The 11781-nt window shown below is 35.6% G+C and overlaps 1 protein-coding gene across 1 annotated transcript; it reads left to right on the top strand.

Moving 5' to 3' along the window:
• Positions 1 to 460: 460 nt before the first annotated feature.
• LOC129922708 (uncharacterized) lies at positions 461 to 11395 on the top strand. Its single transcript, XM_056009642.1, has 8 exons — positions 461 to 1820; positions 3900 to 4020; positions 4782 to 4911; positions 5461 to 5622; positions 6026 to 6161; positions 6844 to 7026; positions 7156 to 7331; positions 10907 to 11395. Exons 1-8 carry the CDS (start codon positions 1727 to 1729, stop codon positions 11393 to 11395), a joined length of 1491 nt encoding a protein of 496 aa, XP_055865617.1. The 5' UTR covers positions 461 to 1726.
• Positions 11396 to 11781: the final 386 nt, after the last annotated feature.

The raw sequence follows: 11781 nt of genomic DNA, 5'->3' as shown, positions 1-11781 counted from the left end.
AGTTGATCGAGTTGATCGAGTTGACCGAGTTAATTGAGTTGACCGAGTTGATTGAGTTGACCGAGTTGATTGAGTTGACCGAGTTGATTGAGTTGATTGAGTTGACCGAGTTGATTGAACTTTAAAAAAAAACTATTTTGTAACATTTTCTTAAGTAATTGTTAATAAGAGTAATTTAATTATAACCATTGTCTACTTTAGCTATCGACGGTAGAAATAGTCGCGTCATCACACAGACTGACGCTTTCGAATAGGAGCACACAAACTAAAAACTGTAGGTCTTAGGATTTTGGAGAAGGATCATGGAATTGTAGTGCTAAAGAAACTACTGCTAGTAAAATGAAGATAGATTTAGTGATTTTCATAATCTATTTTTATTTTCGTGGCAAAATAAAAATGTGAATGGAACATTCAGTAATACTCAAACTAAGCCGGCAGGCCGCGGGTCATATCTGGCTAGTTTTAAATAAAATGTTTACTTTTGTTTGACAAGCTATAAAATTCATTTAGTATCGAATATAATTTAAAACAACAATCACTAAGCAGTGTTTCTATTTTTACAAGCCAAGTGCATTTAACTAAACGGAAAAGTTTCTTCCTTGAGACTTTGAATGAGAGATTGGTTCTTTGCAAAAAAAAATAATTAATTAATTAGATCACCTATAAATAACATCGCTTAGACCATGTTCACATTTAACTATATCTTCATAACCATTAGTTCATTGGATTACATATGAATATTAACAGTGTAATAATAATTTTAATAGACCGCCGGCGGACAAAGGTTATACTTGCCCTGGATGTGGCACAGCTCGGACCTCGTAGCCACGGGAAATGCTACCATCCTCATTAATCTTCGGACTCGAACACTAGCCTTATTGTTGTGGTAACATGTCGTCAGTGCGACTAACCAAACACTAGTTTCTAGTATTTTAAGTGAACCATATTTCTTTATTAACAAAACTGGTATAACTAAATAATCTGTTTAACTCTATTATGTTGATTTTTATGCTTAAACAGATGTTGTCAGGGATCTTGACCCCCGGCTGTACGTGGCAGCTTTACCCAGGCTGTCCAGAGCAGGAACTCAACAAGGGCTACTTCAAATGACTTCTAACTTTAATGACCGTGTCGTTGTCTGGTTCAAGGTCAGCTTCAACGTGAGCTCTGCGCATATAACAAAGCTCCCTCTGGCACCAAGAACAGCTGTCAACCTGTATTTTAATGAAAGCGGTTTAGGGCACTCTTCAAGTAATGTTTCAATGTCGAGAGGATATCATACATAAATCTTTATAGAAAAAATGTGGGTATTAAAATACAATTTAGGTTACACTTACACAAATATATGACTAGACCAAGGAGCACAGAGGCGACCTCCTACGACATACGGCCACGCACATGTTGTGGTCACCTCGATGACAGAAACTAAGTATGTGTATATAATGAGTGTTTGAAGATCGGAGGTTTGTAGGCTATGTCGCATTTTCGCTCAATCTTTTGGGGGTGGTTCAGCAATAACCATAATATTTGGTATAGTAGTAATACTGAGGTGGGCAGTTGAATTATCTTTTGTTGGGACCAATATTATTATCTTATTATATCTCTTCTTATCTTATCTTACCTTATCTAATTTGTTAACATAAAGATTTATCTATTTTTTCCAGGCGTCTATTCCCAGTATATTGAGATCAACTCTAGCCAGCCAGTGACCATTATTCTGTATATAATGGACCAAACAGCAATGAGTTCCACCTTGCTGTACCCTTCCTTCATGTATTCGTCAACGCGTCCAACGTCACATAACTTTCCATCCACGAAAGGTAAGAGAAACATAAAAACAAGAAGAAATAGGAAATGGTTTCAACAATTGTTCCTTACTTTATATTCAAACTTCAAACTATACAGTAAGCTGAACATTTATATTTTATTGGCCGTTTCAAAAAAGGGGTAAACAAAATTGGCCACAATATAGATTGAACCCAAGACATTCCAACCATACCACAATGTGCGTAATGTTAGCTTGAAATAAATAATTCAATTTTTACAAATCTTATATCCACTCAGTCTGTCTGTCGGATAAAACGTTTGTACACCTTATTTCTCCCACACCAATTCTCAGATTAATTATTCATTGGGATAGATATGACATTAATCGACAAAATAAATCAACCAATTAGTTAATCACTAGTGGTAATAAATTATTTTGTTGATACCAAACAAAGGAGGGTTAATCCGTCAGTAATCATAAATATGGCTAAATATGTAGGGTTTCTTTCTATTAGATAATTGTACACTGTATTTCTCCCACATCGAGTCTAGGATCAAGTTGAAACAGTTATTGCACCTATCAAAACATGAATCAGTTAAAAGTATAAACCATTTAGTCAATTAAATATTGATAATTTTTTTTTGATATCGAATAAAAGAAATAACTTCTACATTATTGAGAGATAGTTATAAGGACGGAGCTCTTCCCTTTAGATAAACTTTAAAAAAAAATAATTTGCTTGTGAACTTTCAACTTCCGTCTATTGATCACCTTTGACCTTTGACTATGAAGGAAGTGTTAGGTAATGGAATTGAAAAAAAAAAAGAACTTCTTCCAAACTGGTTACAATGATTATTTATTAATATCAAACTAGGTATGTTAGTATAATAGCTACCAGGCTGTGTGGTACTCTATCTGGACTGTCGTTTCGATGGTTTCTGGTTTGAACCCTGCCCTCCGCTATCCTCTACCGTCCATTTCTGAATGGCATCTACAACATGTAAACAAAGAATCAAACAAGAGGACCGTATAGAACACCACTTATTTTTTTTTTTTTACAACGAATGTGGTGTTTTTCTAAAATCGAATTTTTATAAAACATATTTGAAATACCTAAATACAATACAATTTAAGTAGAGCAATAACAATCGTTCGCTAAGCATTGATATCTGCACTCCAAATAAGTAAACTACTGCTACCATAAATAAACAATTAGTAACCATGTTTTTTAAAAACTTGCTGGCAATGTCGTGTCAGACTAAGACGAGGTCAACGGACCAGCCGTAGACTCGTAGATTTCGCTAACTATGCCCGTGTAATGCCGCACAAGGGGAAACGACCCCGCGCGGAACGCTTTGCTAGAATGGCCGAAGATCTTTGAATGTCATACATAGAAGTATCACCACGTAAACGGTAGACATTTTCTCTCTCAATCTTGAGATCCCTGAGAGAAAGTTAGGAGAATATCCTTCGTCACCCTTCCGTACATGTTCAATTAAACAAGCCAGGCTCAGTCTTCCAGGTAGTCGTCGAGTTCCTTTTTATTGCTTCCCTTGGCTCATTAGGGGTGTACTTAATAATTACAATCACGAACAATTAATGCTAAATATACTTCAACTTCGACTTCAGATCCATGAATAACAAATAATACTTTAATATCCAATAGATCAAAAATAATACACGATAAATATTAATATTAATAAACAACCACCAGTCCAGGAAGCAACCTACCAACCTTCCTGGACCTGGGACAAGACCTCACTGACTAACACACTCTCTCGCACATTCAAGGAAGACTAAACCATTCAGTTCATAACACGTGCAAGACTATTCACATTCATAACCTGGGAGTACTTAAACAAGGGGATATGACTATCAGACCAAAATATCAAAGTAACATATTCACTCTCACCATACCTGCCCCTGACAGTAGTTTTACATTATTACAAGAGGTTTGCTTTTTATTTGAAATGTATGGTTTATAAGAGGAAAAAAAAAGAAAATAAGAGAACTATTAGTCCATTAAGTCATGCACATATGAAATCTCTTCTTTGATTTTAAAGGTTTATTTAAAAATTGTTATTTGCTGTGGTGAAATCTGTTTTATACAATTTTAATGACAATTCCATAGATAAATCAACATCTCTAACAATCACATCAATGTCCACTGGAATAAATAACATTACAGTGATTCTCAACGTCCAAGAACAGTCAAGTCTAGTCTCTCTTGGCACTAGTCCCATAATGTTTGGGTAAGTTGTCCTAAGTCAAATCTAGTCTCTCTTGGCACTAGTCCCATAAGGTTTGGGTAAGTTAGTCCTAAGTCAAGTCTAGTCTCTCTTGGCACTAGTCCCATAAGGTTTGGGTAAGTTAGTCCTAAGTCAAGACTACTCTTTCTTGTATGTAAGGATGAAACCATATTTTGACTCACAGTGAAATATGCATCGTAGATGGAACCTTGGCTCCATTTCTTTATGAATGTCTCGTATCTTCCAACTTTCTGTTCTTGACTTGTTTGGAAACACACACATGCATAACGCACAAGCGCAAGGCTGTTGTCTAGAGATTTTGAAAGCCTTCATCCAAATAGAGTTTGATGATGAAGATGATGATGATAATTACTGCTACTAAAGATACCGTTCATTAATACATTTAAAAAGGAGTAGTAGATTTTCTGTTTAAAACTAGTTACTCAAATGGGGGATCTTACTAATGGGCGTACACATTTTCTTATATTTAGTGTTTTTAAATATTATTGTTATATTATAATTCTGGATATATAAATGCAACTTTGGTATTGTTTTTAATTGTTTTATTTTCGGTTACTAGTTTAAGCCTAGAACTTATAGAAAATAATAGAATATAAAATAAACATAATAAGATGAGGAAATAAAAGACAAAAAACCAGTTAGTTCAGTGCCTTGAGACATTGTTTCTAGTGGAGAACTGTACTAGAACCTTTCTGTTTCCATCCTTTATTCTTCAGCAGAAGTTTTTGTTTTATCTTCTGCAGCAGTGTTGACACTATAACAGCAAGCCTAGAGTCATTGCACCAGTCCTTGAATATAAACCAACGATCAAATCTCAATGGAACCTATCTGTATGCTACAACACCTGCTCTGGTGACTCTGGGAACACTAGGGGTACGTTGGACCTCTCACTATTTTGTTTGGGAAAAGTACAAAACCTTGAGTAAAATATAAAATAAATCTCTGTGAAACATAATTGTACTATGATGATACAGTCATGACTGGTAATCTGGACATTAATACAGTAACACCTAAGTCACTATACCAGTGTTTTCAAAACTTTTGACTTATGCGTACCCCTTCTAGAATTTTCCTAACGCTGAGTACTCCTTGCCCTCCCCCCCCCCTAAAAAAAAGGATTTATATATATTGTAATAACATTCAAAAAAATTTATTTGTAGGCCTACATACACAAAATTAATTAATTTGGACGAATTAAATAACTAATTAGTTTATTTGTTTTTATTGATTCATATGTTGTCATCGACAATGAATAATTGTTTAAAGTTTCACCTCGATACGAGAATGGGAAGTGGTAAAAATAGCGTGTAAAACATTCCACCCAGACAGACAGATGGAGCGAATTAATGAAAGCTTTTTAAAACTACTGACGTCTAAGTTAGAAAATATAGAGATATGCTTATTTTTGTTTGTAAATTCCAGTCTAGGACTGACCAGATGGACATAGACTCCACACTAGACATAATCCTTCCGTTGGCATCTATTGGTGAGGACTACTTTCTATTTCCTACAGACATAGACCCTGCTAGCACAGAGACTATCATTCAATGTCAGGCAGTCTTTGATTGGACCTACGTCATTATAGTGAGTTATATTGACTTACAGATTTACATGTAGACAAAAGTGTTTCATTTTTAAGATAAATAAATAAAGGAAAATAACTTTAAAAGTAATATAGGGAAATGTTCAAGCAGTATAATGTCCCCTTACTAAATAAGATGTAGACATAACTAAACGAAATGTAGATATAACTTAATGAAATGTAGACAAAACTAAACAAAATGTAGACACAACTAAACGAAATGTAGGCAGAACTAAATAAAATGCAGATTTAATTAAAATAAATGTAGACATAGCTGAATGAAATGTAGACATAACTAAATGTAATGTTGACATAACTAAATAAAATGTAGATAGAACTAGATGAATTGTAGATAGAACTAAATGATAAGTAAAACTCATGTGTTTTAATTCAATGTTCATCTAGCCTATTGTTGAGCCCATCTCTTTCCTGCTACCCTCTACTGGTGACATCCACCAACAATCCTTGAACAACAGACACTTTTATCGTATTTATGGCAATGCAAGTTTTTATGTCTATCAGATTTCCACAAGACTTTCAGGTTGGTCGATATTTTGTGCGTAATTTTTTTCCCTACCAATAAAGTTCAAAACAATAAAACAAAATGTTATTTAGTCATAATAGTACTAACATTGACCGAAATATTAAAATATATGTGCACCATTGCACATTTCTAACACACTGCACACATTTGTGCACCATTCCACATTTCTAACACGCTGCACACTTGTGCACCATTCCACATATCTAATACGCTGCACACATTTGTTCACCATTCCACATTTCTAACAAGCTGCACACTTGTGCACCATTCCACATTTCTAACACGCTGCACACTTGCGCTTCCAAGGTTTGACCAGCTTTGAACGTTTTACGTTTCCATCCAGCAAAAAAAGTAGGAATGGAACAAACTTCTAGTTGTAGCTAGTGTACACTAGTCAGTCTTCACTAGTCAGTGTTCTTAACTCTACATTGTCAGCCGACAACAGATCCAACATCACACATCAGTCAACTAGCTCGGTACCTAAGATGACTATAAGAGACACCAATCGTTCTAGCTGGCCTGTACACATATCTGGGATATGTCAAAGAGCTATTTGTCTCCACTAACAACAGTTCGCCATAAATCCCCATATTCCGTAGTTATTACTTTGCGTGTCTGTCTGGTCCACCAATATGGATAATATCGATGTTAAAGTGACATGTATCTATATATTTCTAAGGTGGCCACCTAGACACGTGTATGACTTCGTTGTTACCATCAAGTCTCTGGAGAGATGAATATGATATTGCCAAAGTTCCTGATGCCTATGCAGTCAATATTTATATTATAGCTGAGGCCACTTTACCTTTAGATCTAGTGACCAATGATACGTCATTAGAGTGGACATGTCAAAGTATTCCCGGTATGTTCATGCGTTAATGAATGTTAAACTTTGAAAAAGACAGAAAATAAAACCATAGACTGAAACTTGTGTGCAGTAGATTTCTTCTTTTATTGACCTCTTGAAATAGTACTCTGTTGACTACCTCAGGAAGTAACTACTCCGGATGTTCCACCAGACTTCCCAGTGAAGTCACTTACCTACATCTACAGCTCAAAGATAAGAAAGTCATGTTTGGAGCGTACCTTTTAGGTCAAGGTGACACTTCAGTGTTCTGTCATTCTGTGGGTGTTTCAGACATCGCCATCTCTTCTAACGATTTAAATGTAAGTAACAAGTTCTCCTTTTATTTATTAAATATATTTATATCATCAGAACAATGTCACACATTTTCAAACCAAACATCAAAATTATTTATTTGAATTTACTTTCAAATATTTTCTTATCTATTATACATTTGACTTTCTAATTTTTTTTAAAGAATATTTTCAAAGTATAGAAATAGAGTCAAATAAATGTTTTGTGTAACATTGTTTGCATACGACGTCCATAGGACGATGTAGAGCTCTCAGCTACAAAAGAGTGGAAATTAAAAAAAAAAATGTTCATTAGATCCGTGACTTTCTACTGTAATATCTATGACTAATTTTAAACAAGGATCTCATTACTTAAAAATCCATGCATATCTGAGATTTCTACTTCATATTTGTTCTTATTTATAAAGTAGCGGAGTTTCTTAACGGCGCAGCTCAAGTAGCTCTATATATAGCCAGTTTTCTAAATTGGTGTTCGGGGGCCATTATTGGACCCCTTAGTAAAGTATGCAGCATAAATCTGGCGACAGTGGTTCACCTGGCAGGAAAAAAGGCAGGTTTCAATATTTTCAGAAAGAATATCATTATGATATTCTATCAAAGGCAAATGACAGAGAAGAATGGAGAAAGAAAGTTGACAGATCCTGTGTGTTGCCCAAAGGTCCAGCAGACCAAGGGATAGGTGAAAGTGAAAAATATAACCACTAGTTAATTAACTATAGGTAATTATGTATTTTGCTTGGTATCTCAATCAAGAGAAATAAATTGTACTGGACTGAAGTGGTGTTATAAGCTGAATTAATCGTCGTCTGAGGCTTAGAGAGCAGAGTGGTTTACGTGTTGGCTTGACAAGCCTGAGAAGGCTTTGGCCCACGAGTTCGAAATCAGGTCGTTCAGTTTTATTTTTATTAAATGATACACTTAATATAAGTTTTCTATTTTAGAGTATTTTTAGCGGCCCCCGAAAGGTGAAAAGACGCTTTTAGTTTTGTGTGGCCTGTCTGTCCGTCTGTCCTCTTGTCCGACCGTCCCGTTTCGATCTCGTAAACTAGAAAAGGTAGTAAAAGTCCGACATCACAATATTTAAGACCATTCAAAGTTCTAATGCAACGGCTACTTTTTTCTTTTCTGAAACCGAAAAATCTAATTTTTTAAATTACTTACAAAAGCAGTTTTTTTCTAAAAAAATACACCACTATTCTCTATTAATAGTAACAAACACTTGAGGCTCTTTATTAGGGTAGGCGACTATTTACCATATTTTTAACACCTTTATGAAAACGGTTGTAGATTTAAAAAAATAATTATTTTTTTTTTACATTTTTATTGCTAAGTTATGTAAGTTCTGTTAAATTAAGTACTAAATTTACACACAAATAAATGTTTACTATTTTTTTAAAGAAAAAAAAATTTAGTATGCATAAAACAATAACTAATAAGTAGTTTTTCATATAATCGCGTGAACTGCAGTGGATTATATACTATTAAATGGCAGATTGAGATTGAAAATCTGGGGGGTGGGGGAGATTTTTTAAAAAATTTTCTCGGAAATGTTTCATTCTTGAGGAATAAGAGGTTGTCCTTTACAAAACGATTAGATCAATTAGATATTCATTATAAGACATCAGTTAGGCCAGGCTCACATCTAACTTCACATTCACTTTCACCTATCCTATGGTCTGCTGGACCGCTGGGGCACCACTCAAGATCTGTTAACCTTTTTTTCTCCATTATTTTCATTCATTTGTATTTGATAGAATTTCATTCTGATAATATTGAAACCTGCCTTTTTACCTGCCTGGATGGACCACTTCGGGGGCCGAATTTGAGTTTGTGTTTCCACACAAACTGTCTTTGTAACCTTTTTTTTTTAATTTTTCTTGTTGCAAGTTTAGTCTGAATCGGTTCCACTTTGGATTCTAGTAATCTCTAAAGGTTTATTCACTTCAGCTAGTTCTTTGGTATACATCACTGCTTGTTTCTTCTCCAAGTATTTGTCCAGTCTGTCAGATGTTTCGTTTCTCTCTATTTGTATGTGTGCCATAGACTATTGTTTTCAATAGAGTTGTCACGTATGAACAGTATCCACGCCACAACGCCACCCAATTTCGATGGTAAGCTGTGTGAGGAAAGCGCTCTCGGAAAGGGAGGGGAGGGGTTTGCAAAGACACCCTTGAACTCCATGAAGGAGAGCGATATTGACATTAACTGCTGGGAAACACTAGCTCTCGATCGCTCCTCATGCGTGAAGCCGTGAATGTCGGAATTTCAAAATACTAGGCAAGGAGAGCGTCCAGCATGAAACATTCGCCAACAAAAAGCTGAGAGAAGAAGCAGGCTTATCTGCTGTAGACCCAACTTACCTATGCCATGTATGGATTAAAGTGAGGATTGGACTTTACAGACATCTTCTAGTTTATAGGAAACTAGTCAAACGGCGGCGTAGCGTACTCCGCTATTTTGCAGGGCCGGCCTGAGGCCACTGCAACCTATGCGACCGCAGTGAGTACCGCATTTTCATAGGACCCGCACTTTCATAGGACTCGCGCTAATTCTAGGTGTATAAATTATTAAATTAAACCATTTTATAACTTATAACAGATTTCCCGGGGCCTCCTCTCGATTTACCAGGTGCTCCTGGAAATCTCCTAAAATTGCAAAATATACGAAAAAGTCCTGGAAATATCCTGAAATTATTAAAATCTTTTGAAAACTTATACAAATGTCCTGAAATATATAGACAAAAAAAAATTGTCATTATTGGGTGCCATTCAATATGGAAAACGCCAATCCTACGCGCGATAAAAAAAACGGCATTAAGCAATACCGGTAATTGTGTAATCTGGGAAAAGAAGCTTCTCGCGCCTCAAACTATTGAAGATTTATTTGAGGTCAACAATTCTCGTAGATAGATTGAAACATTAGTTAATTCTTGCTATTGAGCGTGATCTGTGTAGGAAACAGAATTCTTATGATATACTTTATGACTTCGTTACATGGAAGACTCGTGTAGTAATTCTGTACGTAGTAAAAAATGAATAAAATGCAAAGACGATTTTTGTTCTAATACAAACTCTTAATTTTCACTCATTATCCGTATCCCTACCCAAACAGGACCCGCGAAATCCGTTTCGCATGGTTAAGTCCGGCCCTGTTATTTAATGACGGGTGAATACTTCTTGTTCTCCCCCCCCCCCTTCTTAATTTTTTCGTAGGGTAGCTCTAGTCCATCCAACTTGCAGAAATAAAAGAGTGATCTCTCCTGTACGTGGTGTCCAAACTCTTGAGCCATGAAGAGAATTATATATATATTGATGAGAAATATGCTCGTCCTTGCCCACGAAGTAGAAGTTATATATGAGTATGATCCATTTTAGTCCTGTATATAATTCTTGCTCTCTGCATTCAGCCACAAGTAAAGGTTTAATTAAATAAAACTATTAGAATTAGAGGAATGTGCTTTAAACAATACGGTATTGTTACGATGCAAAAAAAATAAAAAAATAAAATTAAACGTAGATCTATTTTTTGTATCCTGTACATGCTGTAAAATTAAACATTGTTGGCTTTGTTGTTGTTTTCTCCAGTTCCCACACGAGATCTACTTACAAAGACTTCGAAATCGTCATAAAGATTCATGCGACAATACACTGACCACAGAACAAACTGTCACATCTACTGAGGTCACGAACCAGGATACATCTCATCATAATTCAAGCATATCTCAAGATGTCACCACTATCGTACCAGAATCTTTCACAGAGGTCACTGCAGATCCAACTTCATCGTCGTCGTCTTCAAGTGTAACAACTTCCCCAGCCAAGAACACGCTGGCTACATCAACGCCAGACATCCACGAGAAAACGGAAGCCATTGTTTCTTTTCTGAAAGAGGACTATCAAGGACTTTCATCCTATAAGCGAGCTCGGATCTCAGTTCCTGATACAAGAATTTCTTCACAAGTGATTGGAGCAACTGGAATCGCTTTTTTGACATGTGCTTTAGTATTACTGTCCTATTCAGATATTATTTCCCTCATACGCTTTATAATACTTTTGATAAAGAAAGAAAAGTAAATGTTAATGAAATTGCTTTTAAATTTGAATAAACTACTCGAAATATTTGTTTCGTATGCATTGAAACATTTTCTTCTGTAGATTCCAATTTTTAAAATACATTTCTTTATATCTCACTCAAAGACATGACTCACTGTCTCAAGTCGTCCTTCAAGGCACAGTGGAGGTGGCAGGAACAAAATCGTTCACAGAAAAGCTGACTGGACATTGTAAAAGAATGGACCGGCATCTCTCTTGATATCCAATTAAGAACAGCTGCTGACCCGAACACAATGGAGGGATTTGGTTACTCGAACTGTCACAGCGCCACAACGACGACAGTCAAGAGACAGATGATGATAATGGTGATGATGATGATGATGATAATGGTGATGATGATAATAATG

Source organism: Biomphalaria glabrata, chromosome 14 (genome assembly GCF_947242115.1).
Source record: "Biomphalaria glabrata chromosome 14, xgBioGlab47.1, whole genome shotgun sequence".
NCBI lineage: Eukaryota > Metazoa > Mollusca > Gastropoda > Planorbidae > Biomphalaria > Biomphalaria glabrata.
This window is presented reverse-complemented; position numbering and strand designations above follow the sequence as displayed.